General features: G+C 43.5%; 1 protein-coding gene across 1 annotated transcript in view; it reads left to right on the top strand.

Annotated features, from left to right (window-relative positions):
- The first annotated feature begins 697 nt into the window (after nt 1–697).
- The window catches only part of LOC120062912 (electrogenic sodium bicarbonate cotransporter 4-like), a 41,255-nt gene continuing 19,233 nt past the window's right edge, over nt 698–22,719 (top strand). Inside the window, exons 1-6 of the mRNA XM_039012972.1 lie at nt 698–794; nt 10,306–10,533; nt 14,391–14,520; nt 16,340–16,500; nt 16,996–17,157; nt 17,443–17,529. Of these exons, the coding sequence (XP_038868900.1) occupies nt 698–794; nt 10,306–10,533; nt 14,391–14,520; nt 16,340–16,500; nt 16,996–17,157; nt 17,443–17,529 (865 nt within the window). The remainder of the gene's footprint in view (nt 795–10,305; nt 10,534–14,390; nt 14,521–16,339; nt 16,501–16,995; nt 17,158–17,442; nt 17,530–22,719) is intronic.

Consider the following 22,719-nt stretch of genomic DNA (forward strand, 5'->3'; position numbering starts at 1 on the left):
CTAGTGGTATGTCAAAATGTCACGTGCATGAAGTACTCTGCTCATCTGTTTTAATTATTACATTTCCATTGAGTTGACCTGCCATTTCATTATTTCCACATTGATCTGTGATCCTCAGCAGCAGCAGCCTCACATGCAGGTCAATGCACAGGGCTTACTGCTCCTGGGCTTACCAGGCTTCAGTTGGGTCTCACACACACGCACGCACGCACACACGCACGCACACACACACGCACGGACACTCACACATACGCACACACAATAGTAGCTATATAGTCAGTCACAACCATGCAAGCACTCTTCTAAGTGCATACAGTATATGTGAACTGTCTCGCCCCTCAAATCCTTGGCACGTTCGCTACATTCTCGGGGTCTCCCAGATATGGGAAATGTTCGGCACTCAGTCTGTACACACACTGACCTGTAATTTGTGAACATGATCGTTGTGTATTGCCTGGCTATCCAAACTTTTTTCTCCGGCCAAATGCTACGCCACGCTCACTGACAATATTTTCTTCTCCTCAATGCGTCTGGATCTGAGTACCTCTCCGATGATTTCTAGAACGCAAATACATTCTAACCATTCTGATTGATCGCAGAAACCGATTGGTTGTCAACTAAGATTGTGTTAACTGTGCTAAATATACACAGTTCTTTAGGACATATCTTCCCCTTACTGTCTTTCTTTTTTCCCAGGATGGACCATGAGCGAATGGGAGACCGGGGTATGGGAGACCGGGGTATGGGAGACCGGGGTATGGGGGGCATTCACCATGGATATGATGAGGAGGAGGGTAAGTGAGACACAGCACAGTATATCAGGAATCTGTTCTCATCTACAATAAAAATACATGATGTATAATGTACAATAGACCTATCATGATGGAATAGGTCTCACAGTCTGTTGCCTACAAGAATGGACTTGAGAGATTTACAGTTACTGTTAGTTTGTTTTCAATTCCAGTATTGTGTAAAACAGTGGCAATTATTACTGAGTGGACTATCCTGGCTAAAATGGAATGAAATGACATTCATCATTTCCGTGTATTTAAGTATCTAATGTATCATTATTAGATCTGATAATTTGTGTAAATGTGCTGTTTATCTTGAAGAATTGATCATGTCCTATGTGATGATAATTGGCAATAACAAAGATGAAAGAATAACAGGATCATGATGGGCATTGGATACCATTTTATATGTGAATATGAGTGTGCATGTGTGTATGTACTTTCAGTTTGGTTCACCATGTCCTAAGCAGGCCCCTATCTATCCATTTGGCAGCAGGGATGTGTGTATTTCCAGCAGGGCTGTATGTTGTTGTTCCAGCATTGATTTCTCTGTATTTAGCTTTGCACTGAGGCGGATATCACAGACTTTTTATGTTTCAAGTTTTATTAGTCGTATGTACAGGGTACACATGGTATACACCGTCCAAATAAATTCTTACTTGCGGATTCCTTCTCGACAATAATAAATAATAAAATATAAGAATATGAATATAAAGTAAATGGCTCAGTAGAATAGAATAAACATTTTAGCATAAGTATAATACAGGAAGGCACAATTTATAGTCCAATATTTACACAAGTATAGGGGAATGGGGGATTGAGGGGAAAGTGTTTGAATTGTGCAGTATTAGGGTTAGGGTTAGGAGCTAGGGTTAGCTTTAGGGTTAGGGTTATGCGCTAGGGTTAGCTTTAGGGTTAGGGTTAGGAGCTAGGTATCAAGTTTGAAGGTAAGTCCCATGTGCAGACAATGTCGAAGTAACAAAAGTTTATTAATTCGAACACGGGCAGGCAAAGGTACAGGATGGCAGGCAGGCTCAAGGTCAGGTCAGGCAGAGGTCGGTTATCCAGAGTAGTGGGGCAAAGGTACAGGATGGCAGGCAGGCTCAGGGTCAGGGCAGGCAGAAAGGACAAAACCAGGAAAACTAGAAAACAGGAATATAGACAAGGCAGGAGCAAGGGGGAAATGCTGGCAGGTTTGAGGAACAAAACAAACTGGAAATAGACAAACAGCAAACACAGGTATAAATACAAAGGGGATAGTGGGGAAGATGGGCGACACCTGGAGGAGGGTGGAGACAATCACAAAGACAGGTGAAACAGATCAGGGCGTGACACTAGAGTTAGGTTTAAGGTTAAATTTAGGTTTTTGGGTTAGGGTTAGGGTTACGATTAGGGTTAGGGTAAGAGTACGGGTTAGGTTAGGTTAGGTTAGGGTTAGGTCTAGGATTAGGGTTAGGGGTTAGAGAAAATTGGATTTTGAATGGGACTGAATTGTGTGTCCCATTATTAGCTGTACAAGACGGTGTGTGTGTGTGTGTGTGTGTGTGTGTGTGTGTGTGTGTGTGTGTGTGTGTGTGTGTGTGTGTGTGTGTGTGTGTGTGTGTGTGTGTGTGTGTGAGTGAGTGCATGTGTGCTAAAATGCGGAGAATCAGAGCAGGTGGTCAGTCCAGTTCAAGTGTTTAGCAGTATGATGGTTTGTAGATAGAAACAGCCTCTGAGCCTTTTGGTATGAGACCTCGTGCTTCTATAATGTCTGCCTGACAGTAAGGGATTGAACAGCTCGTTGCTGGGGTGTGTGTGGTCCTTGGTGATTCCCTGGGACTTCCTCAGGCACCGTTACAAATATAGTTCCTGGATGGGTGGGAACACAGTCCCAGTGAGATACTTGGCGAACTTCACCACACGCTGGAGGGCCTTGCGGTCATGGACCGAGCAATTCCCGTACCAGGCCATAATGCAACTGGTCTGTATGCTCTCGATAGTGCAGCAGTAGTATTTGGCAAGGACCCGGGGTGGAAAGCCAAATTTCTTAAGCCACCTAAGGGGGTAAAGGCGCTGTTGAGCCCTCTTGACAAAAGTGGGGGTGTTGTTGGTCCATGTCAAGTTATCTGTGATGGGAACGCGCAGGAAATTAAAAATGCTGACTCTCTCTAATGCAGTCCCATTGATGTTGATCGGGGCTTGTTCCCTCCTCTGCTTCCAGAAGTCAACAATCAACTCCTCTGTTTTGCTGACGTTGAAGGAGAGGTTGTTGTCCTAGCACCACAATGCCAGTTCACTTACCTCCTCCCTATAGGCTGACTCGTTGTCGTTGGTTATCAGTCCTACAACCTTGGTGTCGTCAGCAAACGCAGTCGTGTGTGAACAGGGAGTACAGCAGAGGGCTGAGGACACACCCCTGCGGGGGGGGGTTCCTGTGTTAAGAGTCAGTGTGGAGGAGGTGCTGTTACCAATCCTCACAGCTTGTGGTCTGCCCATCAGGGAGTCCAGGATCCAGTTGCAGATGGCAGTGTCCAGACCCATTATTCTGAGATTGGTAATGAGCTTGGAGGAACAATAGTGTTGAATGCTGAACTGTAGTCAATGAACAGCATTCTTACATAGGTGTTCCTCTTGTCCAGGTGTGTTAGGACCATGTGAATAGCGATGGAAATGGCATCTTCCATGGATCTGTTGGAGCTGTAGGTAAATTGGAGTGGGTCCAGTCTTTATGTGGTCCATGACCAGCCTCTTGAAGTATTTCATGATGACAGTGGTGAGTGCGACGGGCGATAGTCATTTGGGCATGTCACATTGGTTTTGGGCACTGGGACAATGGTGGTGTCCTTGAAGCAAGTGGGGACTACAGCCTGGGACAAGGACAGGTTGAAGATGTCAGAGAAGATGCCCACCAGCTGGTTAACCAGCCAGGGATGCCATCTGGCCCGGTGGCTTGGTGAGTATTTAATCTTTTGAGAGTTTTCCTCATGTCAGCCTTGGAGAGCAAAAGCACCTGGTCATCTGGAGCAGCGAGAGCCTTCCTGAATACCTTGGTATTATCTGCCTCAAAGCCAGCATAGAATGTGTTTAGCTCATCTGGGAGGGAGCCTTCAGTGGGCACCACATCTGGATCTGCCTTTGTAGTCCCTGATAGCCTGTAGTCCTTGCCACATGCGTCGGAATTCTGAGTTGTCGAACATCGATTCAAGTTTGAGTTTGTATCATCTTTTTGCGGAGTTTGTACCTGCTTGGCTTGTAAGCTTTGCGCGTCAACGAGTCATATGTTCTGCTGACATTGAATGCTGCAGTATGGGCTCTTAGCATGGTACGGATTTCAGCATTCATCCAGGGTTTTTGGTTTGGGTATGTACAGATTGTTATTGTTGTTACAACATCATTAACACTCCTAATGAAGCCTGTGACTGATGATATATATTCCTCAATGTTGATGGATGAGTCCTGAGTCACTCTTTGAACATATTCCAATCAGTATTCTCAAAACAGTCCTGCAGCATTGATTCTGCCTCTGTCACGGATGTTTGTATATACATGGTTCATCACATTGTTTCCTCTCATGAGGCAGGATACATGTTGGTGATACTTTGTTTTAAAATCTCCTGCGACAATAAAGACTGCTTCCGGGTGAGAGGATTCTTGCTGGCTAATGTCCTTGTACAGTTCGCTGAGTTCCGCCTTGATGTTTGCTTGTGGCGGTAGGTACACACTGTGATAACAACACAGGAATTCCTTCGGCATATTTTAGCATCAAAAACTCCAGGTCGGGTGACCAGGAGCTTGAGATGTTTTGTTGATGAGGATGCATACCCCTCCCCCTGCTCTTACCAGAAGCCGCCGTTCAAGCCATACGGAAAATGGAAAAGCCGTCTGGTTGAATAGCAGAGTCAAGTGAATTGTCCGTAAGCCATGTCTCTGTAAAAACAAAGACACAGCATTCCCTGACGTTCCTCTGCGATTGAAGCCTTTCTCTGAGTTCAACGTTTGTTTTCCAGCGATTGGACATTAGCCATCAGAATACTAGGAAGAGGAGGCTGTGTAGCCAGTCTTTTCAGCCTAGCTTGGAGTGCCCCTTCCTTCCTCTTCTTCATCACCAGCGTTGCCTTCGGTCATCTTGGTCAGCAACAATGGGTAAGGCCGCTGTGAGGGGAAAGAAGGAGTGGATGTAGTATTCCAGATCTGGGAGGCTGAGAGATGCAGTTAGTGTGTAGCTTCCGATTCATGACCCAGAATTGTTTGTCGGTCGTAGGAAATTATTGCACGAACATTCTGAGCAAACAAAGTAGAAATAGTAATAAAAAAAGTCTAGAAGGAACCGGCAAGATGCGCTCCCTCCTCAGCGCCGCCATCTTTAGTCACCCCTGAAGCTAGGGGTGAGTAAAGGTAACTTTTATCAACTCTGAGTTCAACTTGGGATAACCGGTACCACGAAAGTGGATCACTTTTTAGCCAAGTAACTTTCTATGACAACGAATCCTTCAGATCTAACCTGCTGGTTAATTCAGGGCTAATGATATTTATCCTGAATGAAGTGTCTGAGCCGTGAGTTGAGGACCAATGAAATCAGATTCCCTCCCTCTCGCAAAGATTGCGTCATCATCCACTTTTTATTAATCAAATGTGTTTTTGTGTGTTAAAAAATAGGGTAACTGTCACGATCGTCTTGACTTTGTAGAGAGGACCAAAACGCAGCGTGTGAGAAATACATTCTTCTTTTATTTTAGAAGAGCAACGAATGAAACAAAACAACAAACTGACGACCGTGAAGCTATATAAACAAAATGTTGCTGACACTGACCACTACACACTGACATAGACAATTACCCACCACCAGCTAAAGCCTATGGCTGCCTTAAATATGGCTCCCAATCAGAGACAACAATAACCAGCTGTCTCTAATTGAGAACCAATTCAGGCAACCATAGACTTTCCTAGACACCTACACTGAACACTAAACCATCTACTCTACTTAACCCCCTAAACCAAACAACACCCTAGACAATACAAAAACACATACTTCACCATGTCACACCCTGACCTAACTAAAATAATAATGAAAACAAAGATAACTAAGGCCAGGGTGTGACATAACCCCCCCCTTAAGGTGCGAACTCCGGGCGCACCAGCATAAAGTCTAGGGGAGGGTCTGGGTGGGCGTCTGACCACGGTGGTGGCTCAGGCTCTGGGCGAGGTCCCCACCCCACCATAGTCAATCCCAGCTTACGTCTCCCCCTTAGAATGACCACCCTCATTTTACACCCACTTAATTTAGATGGTAACCTTAAGATAAGGGGCAGCACCGGGACAAGGGGCAGCACCGGGATAAGGTAGCTCAGGACAGAGAGATAGCTCAGGACAGAGAGGTAGGTCAGGATAGAGAGGTAGCTCAGGATAGAGGGGCAACTCCGGACTGAAGGGCAGCTCCGGACAGAGAGACAGCTCTGGACTGAGGGGCAGTTCTGGATAAATGGCAGCTCTGGGCTGAGGGGCAGCTCATGACTGGCTGACGGCTCTGGACGCTCATGGCTGGCTGACGGCTCTGGACGCTCATGGCTGGCTGACGGCTCTGGACGCTCATGGCTGGCTGACGGCTCTGGACGCTCATGGCTGGCTGACGGCTCTGGACGCTCATGGCTGGCTGACGGCTCTGGACGCTCATGGCTGGCTGACGGCTCTGGACGCTCATGGCTGGCTGACGGCTCTGGACGCTCATGTCTGGTTGGCGGCTCTGGCAGATCCTGTCTGGTTGGCGGCTCTGGCAGATCCTGTCTGGTTGGCGGCTCTGGCAGATCCTGTCTGGTTGGCGGCTCTGGCAGATCCTGTCTGGTTGGCGGCTCTGGCAGATCCTGACTGACGAATGGCTCTAGCGGCTCCTGACTGACTAACGGCTCTGACGGCTCGGAACAGACGGGCGGCTCTAATGGCTCGGGGCAGACGGATGGCTCAGATGGCGCTGGGGAGACGTATGGCTCAGATGGCGCTGGGGAGACGGATGGCTCAGATGGCGCTGGGGAGACGGATGGCTCAGATGGCGCTGGGGAGACGGATGGCTCAGATGGCACTGGGCAGACGGATGGCTCTGGCCGGATGAGGCGCACTGTAGGCCTGGTGCGTGGTGCCGGAACTGGAGGCACCGGGCTAAGGACACGCACCTTCAGGCTAGTGCGGGGAACAACAACAGGGCACACTGAACTCTCAAAGCGTACTATAGGCCTGGTGCGTGGTACCGGCACTGGTGGTACCGGGCTGAGGGCACGCACATCAGGGCGAGTACGGGGAGAAGGAAGAGTGCATACTGGACCCTGGAGACGCACATTTGGCCTAGTGCGTGGTGCCGGAACTGGTGGTACCGGGCTGGGGACACGCATCTCAGGGCTAGTGCGGGGAGGAGGAACAGGGCATACTGGACCCTGGAGACGCACATTTGGCCTAGTGCGTGGTGCCGGAACTGGTGGTACCGGGCTGGGGACACGCATCTCAGGGCTAGTGCGGGGAGGAGGAACAGGGCATACTGGACCCTGGAGACGCACATTTGGCCTAGTGCGTGGTGCCGGAACTGGTGGTACCGGGCTGGGGACACGCATCTCAGGGCTAGTGCGGGGAGGAGGAACAGGGCATACTGGACCCTGGAGACGCACATTAGGCCTAGTGCGTGGTGCCGGAACTGGTGGTACCGGGCTGGGGACACGCATCTCAGGGCTAGTGCGGGGAGGAGGAACAGGGCATACTGGACCCTGGAGACGCACATTAGGCTTGGTGCGTGGTGCCGGAACTGGTGGTACCGGGCTGGGGACACGCATCTCAGGGCTAGTGCGGGGAGGAGAAACAAGACGTACTGGACTCTGGAGACGCACAAAAGGCTTGGTGCGTGGTGCCGGAACTGGAGGACTGGTACAAGGGGCTGCCACAGGAGAGTTAGCACGTGGAACTGCTACAGGAGGTGCAGGACTAGGGAGGCGTACAGGAGGCCTGGTTCGTGGGACTGTCATTCCCTGACGGTTAGCACGCACCTCAGGACGAGCATGGAGAGCTGACTCAGGTAACATCACTTCCCGCACACGTTCTGTCGGGTGGATTTTGTGCCTCACGCACCAACACAGCAGCTCCCTCATTTCACTCTCCTCCAACCTCCCCAATAAATCCTTAACAGTCTCTGTATCATTCCCATTGCTCACCTCCAATATCAGCCCGACTGGCTCAGGTTCCTTCTTAGGGTCCTCACGGGTAGCACGGGAAGTTGACGCAGATCTCCTATCTGGACTCGCCACACTCCCCATGAGCCCCTCCCCAAGACATTTTTGGCGTTTCCTCGAGGGCTTCCTACCGCGCCTTCGTGCTCCTTTCTCCAGCTCCATAATCCTGTAACCCTCCGCGCACTGCTCCAGCGAATCCCAGGCAGGCTCCGGCACTTTCTCTGGATCGCACGCCCACTTGTCTATCTCTTCCCAGGTTGTTCTCCACTCATCCTTTTCCCGGGTCCATTCCTCCACTAAGCGCTGTTCCATCCTTTCACGCTGCTTGGTCCTGGTTTGGTGGGTATTTCTGTCACGATCGTCTTGACTTTGTAGAGAGGACCAAAACGCAGCGTGTGAGAAATACATTCTTCTTTTATTTTAGAAGAGCAACGAATGAAACAAAACAACAAACTGACGACCGTGAAGCTATATAAACAAAATGGTGCTGACACTGACCACTACACACTGACATAGACAATTACCCACCACCAGCTAAAGCCTATGGCTGCCTTAAATATGGCTCCCAATCAGAGACAACAATAACCAGCTGTCTCTAATTGAGAACCAATTCAGGCAACCATAGACTTTCCTAGACACCTACACTGAACACTAAACCATCTACTCTACTTAACCCCCTAAACCAAACAACACCCTAGACAATACAAAAACACATACTTCACCATGTCACACCCTGACCTAACTAAAATAATAATGAAAACAAAGATAACTAAGGCCAGGGTGTGACAGTAACACTTTATTTGGATAGTCTGGATTATCCATCTGTAGATACTCATACTATCTGTTGATAAGCAACTGCTTGCTAAGGTTACGGTTAGGGTTAGGTTTAAAATAAGGGTTAGGGCTATGGTCAGGGTAAGGGTTACGTTTAGGGTTAGGATAAAGGTTAAGGTTATGGTAAGAGCTAGGGTTAGGATAAAGGTTAAGGTTAGGGTAAGAGCTAGGTTTAGGGTTAGGATAAAGGTTAAGGTTAAGGTTAGGGTAAGAGCTAGGTTTAGCGTTAGTCGTTAGTTAGTTGAAATGTTACTGATGGATTATCCAAATAAAGTGTCACCAAAAATAGTCATGTTAAAATAACTATCACATTAAACATTTACTAATGACAAAATTATTTGAAACTTAACACACAGTAAAACTTTTGTATGACTTAATACAATTATTTTATCGATAGGAGTGGGAAAAAAGTATTTTACATCAAAGTAATAAAGTAAAGACGGAACTTCTAAAAGACTGCTGAATTTGCAGGATAGCTTTTCTTTCATTTTGATTTTGGCACAAGTGAAAATATGACACTAACTTGCCCATGGCTTGATGTTTCAGCATTGTCTCAGTGAAGAGTTCGGAATTCGACTAGTCACGTGTGACATGCACACACAGTTACAAGCCTGCTAGAGTTAGTGGCAGGCAGAAGAGTAATATCCACCATCCTAGTACGGATGAAGCCTGAGCTGGAATGGGAAGCTAACTGAAGCTGGATAACTTTATAAAACCCTGAGTAGATCTGGCTTACCCCTCAGGCCTCACATGCTAGGTTCATTTTTGGGGGGTCCTTACGGCAAACAGCGTATTATTCAATTATTGATTTAGAACAATGTTCTAATTGTGTTTTAATGTAGTTGTTGCATAAAATGAACTTGATCATGCATTGATATTCAAAAAGGAGTCCATTGCAAAGCGACAGTACAGTTGGTATCAAAGTAATGTAAAACAACACAAAAGTTGACATGGTTCCTGCTGTTCGTTGCTGACAGGAAAACATGACAAAGTATGTCATGTAAGAAAAGACAATGTGTAGAAGAAGAGTCATCTTTTACATGCAAATCATTGACAAGAATGCATTTTCTTTGTCATTCAACCCTGGCTTAAATACTTGAGAATGGTTAATTATTAGAGAAACAGACATGAACACTGTATCATAATTTATTAATTGTTTGTTTCAATGATTGAACGCTTATGGAAATGTCCCTTTCTGTACCAGGGATTAATGAGTGATGTGGTCGGACTCAGTGATTATGTTAGTCTGTCAAGGTTGTTGTTGGGCTTTTCTAGATACTGTAAAACTATTATTAAGCCCAGTTTAATGTCTTTTTTAGGATGTTCTGTTTCTGTAATACATGTTTGCAGTACGTTCTCTTCTACTGATTTAAATCATGTATGTTAATGTGACTTTGCATTACGGTTTGTTTACAGGCCATTAGTCCATCTGCATTGGTGTCCCAGTAACCAACTTTGATGTTAACGTAAATTGCATTACCGTTTGTCCACAGACCAGCAGAACATCTACATCGGTGTCCCGGTGCCTCGTGGGTACAGACGAAAACGCCGGCGAAGACGTTCTGCGGGGGGCCGTGAGGCAGCAGACAAGGAGAGGGGGGACAGACACTACGACCACCACAGACACCATGACCATGACGACAGAGACAGATACAGGGACCTAGAGGAGGGACTCATAGACCCACATGACCTCCAAGTCCCTCAAGACATCAACCGCACAAGTGAGTCATGGTCTGCGTGACAAATGGCACCCTATTCGCTATGTAGTGCACTACCTGGGCTTCAATCACATCACACTCCAGTGCCTATGCACCATAACAACCCATGATGTAAATGCATGTCTAATCACTTCACGCATCACATCACAAGTGAGTCATGATGAGTCACATGTCACTATGCTGCACTCCAGTAGGGAATGGAATGAATGGTATCAAACACATGGTTTCCATTTGTTTCATTCCATTCCCTCCACAAGTCACAACAGACTCCTGTGACGCTGGCTGCATCATAACAACTCTCAGTGACGCACGGTCCGGACAGTTGACGAAGACAGTATTTCAGATTCAATAGCCAGCTGTTATTTCCCTTTTGGCGGCAGGTAGCCTAGAGGTTAAGCATGATGGGCCAGTCATTGAAAGCAAAGCCCTTGAGCAAGGCACTTCATTCTAAGTCCCTCTGGATTAGAGCATCTGCTAAATGACTAAAATGTCAAATGTAGATAACTGCATATGTTTTCCTGTATGAGGAAGTTGATCAATTTTCTCACACTTTGTAAACTGTTTGTGTCAGTGTTTTTATTACAGTTGGATAAATACGTAAGGGTTTAAAAAATATATACTACCTTACAAAAGTTTGGGGTCACTTAGAAATGTCATTGTTTTTGAAAGGAAAGCACATTTTTTGTCCATTAAAATAACATCAAATTGATCAGAAATACAGTGTAGATACAGTGTTGCAAATGACTATTGTAGCTGGAAACCGCTGATTTTTAATGGAATATCTACATAGGCGTACAGAGGCCCATTATCAGCAACAATCACTCCTGTGTTCCAATGGCACGTTGTGTTAGCTAATCCAAGTTTATCATTTTAAAAGGCTAATTGATTATTAGAAAACCCTTTTGCAATTATGTTAGCACAGCTGAAAACTGTTGATCTGATTAAAGAAGCAATAAAACTGGCATTCTTTAGACTAGTTGAGTATCTTGAGCATCTGCATTTGTGGGTTCGATTACAGGCTCAAAATGGCCAGAAACAAAGCACTTTCTTCTGAAACTCGTCAGTCTATTCTTGTTCTGAGAAATGAAGGCTATTCCATGCGAGAAATTGCCAAGAAACTGAAGATCTCATACAAGTCTGTGTACTACTCCCTTCACAGAACAGCACAAACTGTCTCTAACCAGAATAGAAAGAGGAGTGGGAGGCCCCGGTGCACAACTGAGCAAGAGGACAAGTACATTAGTGTCTAGTTTGAGAAACAGATGCCTCACAAGTCCTCAACTGGCAGCTTCATTAAATAGTACCCGCAAAACACCAGTCTCAAAGTCAACAGTGACGAGGCGACTCCGGGATGCTGGCCTTCTAGGCAGAGTTGCAAAGAAAAAGCCATATCTCAGACTAGCCAATAAAAATAAAAGATTAAGATGGGCTAAAGAACACAGACACTGGACAGAGGAACTCTGCCTTAGAAGGCCAGCATCCCGGAGTCACCTCTTCACTGTTGACGTTGAGACTGGTGTTTTGTGGGTACTATTTAATGAAGCTGCCATTGGAACACAGGAGTGTTGGTTGCTGAATATTTGTTTCCCAGTAGTTTTCATGTTTTCTACATTGGGAAAACGTAATATGCTCTGTCTCATTCACATGTACTGTCTTTCTACATAGAAATAGAGTCACTATGATGATGGGATTCTGTTTCTATGGTCCTTCCCCATAGGCTGACAAGTGAGGTCTTTGTGGGTATTAATGTATGCAAACAGGCAATATAACAGGAATCCACTCCCGGGTTGGTTCCTGTCGATACAATGATTTAAAGCCATTGATCCATCATGGCCTTTTACAGCTCAGTGTGTAATTTATAGACGGCTCTGGTCCATCCGTCGGTTAGGTTAGAACACTGACCACCAGCTGCTGTGCAAAGCTCCCTTCCCCCAGCTAACTACAACCCACATATGGAATGTGTCCCAAATGGCACCTTGTTCCCTAGTTAGTGCACTACTCTTGACCATAACCCATAGGGCTCAGGTCAAAAGTAGTACACTATATAGGAAATAGAGTGTCATTTGGGACGCAGATATGGACATCTATGTCAATCTTCATGTAAATGTTAGAGAGAAAAAACTGATTTTCAAGTGAATTTATTGTGTTATAGGTTTTATGATGCTTGTATCTAAACCTAAGTAGATAGTTTTAAGATTATTTTATACATCAGTGGGGGTCTCTCTCAGCTACAATATGAGGTCCTAAACCTAGAATGAAAGTGCATACTTGTATCTGTGTGGGCTAATATGAGCCAATGGCCACCATACTACATACTCCTGTTAGGTTCTATGTTCTGGTACAAATCCAGTTGGACTACAGTTGGAGTCACCTCCTTGTATTTCTAGTACAAACAGTCAGTCTCTGTTGCTGGGCAACAACTAAGTCTGTTCCTCCTATTGGTCTTCTGAGTCCAGAACCTTCAGTCAGATAGTCTCCAACACGTTTAGTCAGTTTTATGCATAAATGCATCGTACTTTGGCAAGGTGTCATCCATATGAACTCAAGATAGTGCATTTGTATTGTTACAGAGCTGACATCATCAAGCCCCGTGTAAACAAATGCAAAACAAGCAGGGGTCTAGCCCCCCCTTTGAGGTTCTTGACAGAGCAGCCGAGGAAGTGAGAGAAGGGAAGAAGTCCATAAGAGTACCAGCAACTAGCAAGGGTGGAAAAAATAGACTGAATGACACTGAAGAGGTACAGTGACAAACAAATAAAACAAACATGTAGCTGTGTGAAAGTGAGACTGTGACAGAGTAGCAGAGGAACACAAGGTCTCATCTGATGACTTGGACTCTGAGCTTGATAAACAAATCAAGAATCTCGCGGACCAGTTTCATGGGCTTAGTAGCCTCAAATGCAGAGAACTTGCCTATGAATTGGCAGATTGAAACATCCCTGTCCCAGATAACTGGTTAAGAGATGGAAGGGTAAGTGATATTGAACAGAGAAATCTATATCTGAATGTAGGCATACATTTAAGATAATATATCACACCCCCATTCCATGAATTGAACTTTGACCTACCAGCACCATCACCCAGTCACAGGACACCGTCACCCACTTACCCCAAGGCGGCTCCACTTACCCTGAACCTATGCTCAATTTACCTCATACCCGGGGTAAGTTGTGCCAAGAAATCACTTTTTCTGGACAAGCTATGCTGTTATTTTTTAAATGAATTCTGATTATTTCCAGGGATACACAACATCCTGAATAATAGATATCTTTGTTAGAAAAAATACTCTATTTCCCTTGATGTAGTGATGCTGAATGTATAAAACGTCTCAACACACCCCATTCTCCCCTATATTGAGGTTGTAATGTGACAAGCCAGGTCGCTGAGTTAGCTTAAGCATTGACCGCTTGGTGTGGAGACCAAACCCTCTAGTTATGGGTGTTCCTGTTGGATTGATAGAAATGCTGTCAAGCTCAAGATCAGATCATTACCATTTAAGTGGAATGAAAGGGGAAGACAAGTTCAACACTTTCTGATGTATCAGCAAACCATCCCTAAATAATAACGTGTGTGAGGAATTATAACAACAAGACAGTCAAATTCTAATATTCAGCTTGACCTTTTTGATATTAGGAAATGTGATCATCACCGTCTGCCGTTACACCATTTCTTGAAACTAATAAGTGGGCACACTGGGAAAAGATTAAGCATGCTTAGATTTCTGATCCATAAAAGTCAAAATAAATAAAACATCTCCAGAGTAAATATGAGTCTGACATCAGTGATGATATCTGACGTGTGTGTGTGTGACCGGTGTGTGTGTCCGGTGTGTGTGTCCGGTGTGTGTGTGTTCATCCCAGTGTCCCCTGCAGCTGAGCGGCTGCGCTATATCCTGGGAGAGGACGATGACATGCCCACCCCCACACTGTTCACTGAGATGGACACGCTGCAGCAGGACGGGGATGAGCTGGAGTGGAAAGAGTCTGCTAGGTGACTGCTGACCCACAGATTATACACACAGACCTACAGAATCATAACAGATTACACACACAGACCTACAGAATCATAACAGATTACACACACAGACCTACAGAATCATAACAGATTACACACACAGACCTACAGAATCATAACAGATTACACACACAGACCTACAGAATCATAACAGATTACACACACAGACCTACAGAATCATAACAGATTACACACACAGACCTACAGAATCATAACAGATTACACACACAAACCTACAGAATCATAACAGATTACTCACACAGACCTACAGAATCATAACAGATTACACACACAAACCTACAGAATCATAACAGATTACACACACAAACCTACAGAATCATAACAGATTACTCACACAGACCTACAAAATCATAACAGATTACACACACAGACCTACACAATCATAATAGATTACTCACACATACCTACAGAATCATAACAGATTACACACACAAACCTACAGAATCATAACAGATTACTCACACAGACCTACAGAATCATAACAGATTACTCACACAGACCTACAAAATCATAACAGATTACACACACAGACCTACAGAATCATAATAGATTACTCACACAGACCTACAGAATCATAACAGATTACTCACACAAACCTACAAATTCATGCCAAGAAGTTGACAGTCTATGTTATCAACTTCTGAGTCACCTGTAGTATAGGCTAATTTATATTTTAACATGTGCATGGTGATACCAAAAACACATGCCATAAAACAAATTGTCCCACTCCTTCAGCATAAACAGATGTCATTCTAGAACCCACCAATTTTGAATGAATGAATGTCTGAGCTACTGAATGTCTGAGCTACTGAATGTCTGAGCTACTGAATATCTGAGGTACTGAATGTTTGAGCTACTGAATGTTTGAGCTACTGAATGTTTGAGCTACTGAATGTCTGAGGTACTGAATGTCTGAGGTACTGAATGTCTGAGGTACTGAATGTCTGAGCTACTGAATGTCTGAGGTACTGAATGTCTGAGGTACTGAATGTCTGAGGTACTGAATGTCTGAGGTACTGAATGTCTGAGCTACTGAATGTCTGAGGTACTGAATGTCTGAGCTACTGAATGTTTGAGCTACTGAATGTCTGAGCTACTGAATGTTTGAGCTACTGAATGTCTGAGCTACTGAATGTCTGAGCTACTGAATGTCTGAGCTACTGAATGTCTGAGGTACTGAATGTCTGAGGTACTGAATGTCTGAGGTACTGAATGTCTGAGCTACTGAATGTCTGAGCTACTGAATGTCTGAGGTACTGAATGTCTGAGGTACTGAATGTCTGAGGTACTGAGTGTCTGAGGTACTGAGTGTCTGAGGTACTGAGTGTCTGAGGTACTGAATGTCTGAGGTACTGAATGTCTGAGGTACTGAATGTCTGAGGTACTGAATGTCTGAGCTACTGAATGTTTGAGCTACTGAATGTCTGAGCTACTGAATGTCTGAGGTACTGAATGTCTGAGGTACTGAGTGTCTGAGGTACTGAATGTCTGAGGTACTGAGTGTCTGAGGTACTGAATGTCTGAGGTACTGAATGTCTGAGGTACTGAATGTCTGAGCTACTGAATGTCTGAGCTACTGAATGTTTGAGCTACTGAATGTTTGAGCTACTGAATGTCTGAGCTACTGAATGTCTGAGCTACTGAATGTCTGAGTGCAGTCAGTGTTTCAGTCAGTGTTGACCTAATACCAGATTCGACATTAGTAATTTTTAACTTCCAACTCATTTGACGCCTCCAACTCATGTCCTCTATCTGTCCCTGTGCTGTGGTCCAGGTGGGTGAAGTTTGAAGAGAAGGTGGAGGAGGGAGGAGAGAGGTGGAGCAAGCCCCATGTGTCCACCCTGTCCCTGCACAGTCTGTTTGAGCTGAGGACCTGTATACAGACCGGCACTGTGCTGCTTGATCTGGAGGGATACTCACTGCCACAGATAGTTGGTGAGCAACACAAACTCCTTTGTACAGAGCACTAATCCATGCCAAATCAGGTTTGTGTGATTCTTACCTAATGTTAAGACGTAGTACTGTAAAAAATGTCAAGTCTCTGTCACAATTGACAAGCAGAGGCATTTCAGCATGGTTGCCCTTCTAAGAACAGTTAGCTTATGTGTACAGATGTAGGACTTGTAGTGTATTTGAGGTTTAAAAAGGCTTCTGAAGTTTGTAATTACCACTTACAAATTTCAGACTTGATTTTCCCGTACAACATTTTGTATCAACACCTACAAAAATGTCCATGAATTATAATCTACATAATAATTCACATTTCCTGTTGCTGCAGGATTATTTTCCTGCTGTAGCAAACTGGCTCAAATTAAGATGCTAGTAGCCTTCAGTTGTTGACAAGAAAGGTGTTATGGTACCAAGAAGGAAATGAAGTGGTGATCGTGAGTGATTCTACACAAACAATAATAAGACCACATTCTCCTCCAGATGAAATCATTGAACAGCAGGTAGACGAGGGCATGCTATCTCCTGACCTGAGAGAGAAGATCAGCTTTGTCCTCCTGAGGAAGCACAGGCACCAGACCAAAAAGCCTATCCACCGCTCTCTGGCTGACATGGGCAAGGCCAGCGGTGGTGGTGCCCGTGAGTGTCCCTATGCTCTCTGGTCAAGTATGGCCGTCAGTAGCTTGAGACACATTATAGTACTTGCTAAATGTTACATTTGTATTCTACTTATATACATTCAAACATCAAATTGTATGCCCACTGCCCAGGCTGTCTTACACTTTCATTAATTGCAATTGACCACACATGTTTTCATGCAATAATCTCAGTTTTATTCAATTAAATTCAACAAACGTTATTTATCCCCAAGGGGAAATTATAATCTTGTTCAGCAGTCTCCTGTCTTCTTTACTTGTATTCCCTCCGTAGCCCGTAGTCCAGGTGCAGCAGCCGCATTCAACCGCTCCACAGAAGACCTCCGCATGAAATCACAGCCAGGAGGCTATGGTCGTCTGCGTGAGTCTGCCTGCTCCTCTGTCTCTCTCTGTACCTCTCTCTCTCTCTCTCTCTCTCTCTCTCTCTCTCTCTCTCTCTCTCTCTCTCTCTCTCTCTCTCTCTCAAATTCAAATTCAAATTCAAGCTGCTTTATTGGCATGAAAAACATTGTGTCAATATTGCCAAAGCAACAATGTATACATTATACATTGAAATAAAATTATGAACAATGACAAATAATAATATAGAATGGCAGTAAATAATAATACAAAATTAAATATAAAAATAGTAACAATAAAATGGTAACAGTCAATAATCGAATGTAATGTAATAAAAAAATGAAACTATAACTAACTTATAACTAAATAACGGTCATCTTCACCATTACATCGGTACTACAACTACTATCATCATTACCACTACTACCACCACCACCATCATTAAACTGCTATCATTACCATTACCACCCATACCATTACTACTTGGAATGATAAACAACAATAATAATAGTAATAACAATAACAGTAATAACAATAATAGTAATAATAAGTAAGTTACTGCTTACTGTGCAGATGTTATTATTCAGTGTCTCTCAGCCTATGGCAGGCAAATACATATTTGGCTGCAAGAGGAGCCATTGCTCCTTCGCCCATGAGTATTTTTAGTTTTTCCTCTGGGTTTAATAAGTTAAAATTTGGAATAAATGTAGACATTTCTGTGAATAATGAATCTCTTGGTGAGGAATATTTATCACAGTAAAGGAGAAAGTGCATCTCTGTTTCTACCTCCCCTGTCGTGCAGTGACCACATACACGCTCCTCTTTGGGTAGCCATGTCTTTTTATGTCTGCCGGTTTCTATTGCCAATCGGTGGTCACTCAGCCTGTACTTGGTAAGGATCTGTCTCTGCTTCGTATCTCTGACAGAGTAGAGATATTCAGCCAATTCATATTCTCTGTTTAGGGTCAGATAGCAATTTAGTCGGCTTTGGGATTTTGTTTCGTTTTTCCAATGTTGTATATATGAGTCCTTTGATTGGTTCATGATTTTGTTTATTGGAATTCTTTCTTTTGAAGCAGTGCTGGTGTCAGCTTGGTTGGTGAGGTCCAACACCAGCTGACTGAGAGGGCTCGTTTCTGGGCTCAGCTCTTGGGTTTGAAGTGCTTTAAATTGCAGACTCGAATTTGGACTTGAATTTAGATGTAGCCAAAATTTTAATGATCTTTTCTGTATTTTCATTATTACTGGAAAGCGGCCCAATTCTGCCCTACATGCATTAGTTGGTGTATTTCTCTGGACTTGTAGGATTTTCCAACAGAATTCTGCATGTAGGGCTTCAATTGGATGTTTGTCCCACATTTTAAAGTCCAGTTTATTGAGTGGCCCCCAAACCTCACTTCCGTAAAGAGCTATTGGTAGGATTACACTGTCAAATATTTTGGTCCAAATTCTAATTGGGATGTTGATTTTGAATAATTTCATTTTTATTGCATACAATGCTCTGCGGGCTTTTTCTTTGAGTGCATTCAATGCCCTATTAAAGTTTCCCGATGCAGATATGGTTAGACCAAGGTAGGTGTAATTGTTTGTGTGTTCAATGATGGTGTTGTTCAGGGTGAATTTATATTTGTGTTTCTGACATCTGTTTTGTTTTTGGAAAATCATGATTTTAGTTTTTGGGAAATTTACTGCCAGGGCCCAATTATGGCAATATTGCTCTAGAATATTAATGTTCTGTTGAAGACCTTCTTTGGTTGGTGATAGAAGTACCAAGTCATCAGCATATAGCAGGTATTTCACCTCTGTGTCAAATAGTGTGAGTCCTGGGGCTGGAGAATGGTTCAACATGTCTGCTAATTCATTGATATAAATGTTGAAAAGATTTGGACTCAAACTACAGCCTTGTCTCACACCTCGACATTGTGAAAAGAATTCTGTTCTTTGGTTTTTGATTTTTATTGAACACTTGTTTTCTGTGTACATACATTTTATTAAGTCATACACCTTACCACCAAGCCCACTTTGGAGAATTTTGTAGAATAGCCCTTCGTGCCAAATAGAATCAAATGCTTTTTTAGAGTCAATAAAGCAAGCAAAGATTTTGCCCTCTTTTTTTTGGTGGACGTGTTTATTAATTAGTGTGTGTAAGGTGTATATATGGTCAGTAGTGAAATAGTTAGGGAGAAAGCCAATTTGACATTTAGTTATTACATTTTTTTCTTGAAGAAAGGTTTGAATTCTTGAATTCAAAATGCTACAGAAAACCTTTCCCAAGTTACTGTTTACACAAATTCCCCTGTAATTATTGGGGTCTGATTTGTCTCCACTTTTGTGGATAGGGGAGATGAGCCCTTGGTTCCAGACATCAGGGAAGCAGCCAGAAGTTAAAACCATGTTGAACAATTTAAGCACAGCATTTTGCAACTCAGGTGTGCTGTTTTTCAGCATTTAATTTCTGATGTTGTCTAGACCACAAGCCTTCTTTGATTTAATAGATTTGAGCTTTTCATTTAGTTCTTGTTGGGTTATTGGGTAATCTAATGGATTTTGGTTGTTTTTAATGACTGATTCAAGGATGTTCAATTTTTCTTTAATTTCTAATTGGTTCTGTTTTAAGTCTTTTTGTGGGATGTTTTTGTATAGATTATCAAAATACGTTTTCCAAATTCCTACATCTTGTATGGCTAAATCTTGTGGCTTTGTTGTGCTTAAATTGTTCCACATGTCCCAGAACTGATTTTGGTCAATTGCGTTTTCAATTTCATCAAGTGTCTTGTTGGTATAATTCAGTTTCTTGCATTTCAGTGTATGTTTATACTGTTTCAGAGTTTCAAAGTATTCATATTGTAGCTCTGGGTTGTTTTGCTGCTTATGTTTTTTGTTTGACATTTGTCTTAGGTGTTTTCTAATTGTTTTACATTCATTATCAAACCATTTGTCAGAAACATTTTGTTTTTTGTTTCTGATGTTGCATTTCTTTGGTTTTCTCAAATTTGCTTTCGATGCTGCTTTTTGGAATATGCAGTTGATGTTTAGAGTAGCCGAATTGACACCATCTTTATTGTTTTGGTATTGTGAGTTATTGAAAAACTGTATAGAGTTCATCATTTCATTTGAGTTCAATGTTTCAATGAATCTCTCTGCACTGTTTGGAGCCCATCTGTACGATTGGTTTATGTTGTAGAGTTTATTGGGCAGTTTTTTTGAATGAATATTGCCGGTTAATTTCTTCAAAAACACGTTGATCTGACTGTGATCTGACAATGGTGTCTGTGGTCTGACAGTGAATGCACTAATGGAGGAGGGGTCAATGTCCGTGATGGCATAATCGACTACACTTGTCCCAAGAGCTGAGCAGTAAGTAAACTGACCTAAAGAGTCCCCCTCTGATTCTACCATTAAGCATGTACAGGCCTAAGGCTCGACAGAGATGCACTAACTCCTTCCCATTTTTGTTCAGTATTTGATCAGGACTGTTTCTATTCTTTATAATAGGGCTACTGTACAAGGAGGGGTGACCAAATATGTGGTGGTTACCTCCCACATCAGTGTAGTCAGGCTCAGAACCTGTTCTTGCATTGAAATCTCCACAAAGAAGCACTTTACCCTCTGCCTGAAATGTAATGATTTCTGTATGGAGATTGTCAAAAAACTGATCATCATAATATGGTGAATCTGAAGGAGGAGCATAAGCTGCACATATGTACACGTCATTATCACAATAGATTGTACCTTTGTTAAGTTTTAGCCAAATGTAACTGGTACCTTTTTTCATTTCATTCAGTGCTAAGTCCTGCTTATGCCAAATGATGATTCCACCTGAGTCTCGGCCCCGTTTAACATTTTTATGTTTGATTGATGGTAGTAAACTTTCTCTATAGCCTGAGGGACACTGAGTATCTATGTCTCCACGACACCATGTTTCCAGTAGGATTATGATGTCCTGTCCCTGGATGTTTTTAATAAATTCTGGATTTGTTGTTTTATAACCAAAATGTGAAGAGTAAAGGCCCTGGATATTCCAAGAGCTGATAGTTAATGATCTCATTTATAATAAGTGATATTCACTGGTTTGAGTAAAGTACATTGAATTTTTTTTTTTACAAATAATATATATATATATATACATATATACATACACACATATATATATATATACATATACACATACATACATATACACACATACATACACACACACACACACACACACACACACACACACACACACACACACACACACACACACACACACACACACACACACACACACACACACACACACACACACACACACACACACACACACACACACATACATACACACATACATACACACACACGATTATATATAATTATTATTATTATACCGGTGCCAATAAAATTAAGAATAGTTGTAAACAAATGAATAAGAATGGAATAAGACTGCACAAAAAATAAGTACAATGCAATCTGCAACCCTGTGTGTGTGTGTGTGCGCGTGCGTGTGTGTGTGCGCGTGTGTGCGTGCCCGTCTAGCTCAGTAGTCTGCATATTAGTTGCAGTAGTTGGCGCACCTCTCCTATCTCTGACTGTTCTAGGTGTCTTTTGCCAGAGGTTACCTCAGCATATGTAGGCTGATGATCTGAATGATACATGGTGTGGACTGCATCATGTGGTGTACTTCTCTCTCTCTGTACCCCTCTCTCTCTCTCTCTCTCTCTCTCTCTCTCTCTCTCTCTCTCTCTCTCTCTCTCTCTCTCTCTCTCTCTCTCTCTCTCTCTCTCTCTCTCTCTCTCTCTCTCTCTCTCTCTCTCTCTCTCTCTACACCTCTCTCTCTCTCTCTCTCTCTCTCTCTCTCTCTCTCTTTCTCTCTCGCTCTGTACCTCTCTCTCTCTGTGTACTACTCTCTCTCTCTCTCTCTCTCTTTCTCTCTCGCTCTGTACCTCTCTCTCTCTGTACCTCTCTCTCTCTCGCTCTCTGTCCCTCTCTCTCTCTGTACCTCTCTCTCTCTCTCTGTATCTCTCTCTCTCTCTGTACTGCTCTCTCTCTCTCGCTCTGTACCTCTCTCTCTCTGTCCCCTCTCTCTCTCTCTGTACCTCGCTCTCTCTCTGTATCTCCCTCTCTCTCTGTCTCTCTCTCTCTCTCTCTCTCTCTCTCTCTCTCTCTCTCTCTCTCTCTCTCTCTCTCTCTCTCGCTCTCTCTCTCTCTCTCTCTCTCTCTCTCTCTCTCT

This window comes from Salvelinus namaycush, chromosome 18 (assembly GCF_016432855.1).
Source record: "Salvelinus namaycush isolate Seneca chromosome 18, SaNama_1.0, whole genome shotgun sequence".
Lineage (NCBI taxonomy): Eukaryota > Metazoa > Chordata > Actinopteri > Salmoniformes > Salmonidae > Salvelinus > Salvelinus namaycush.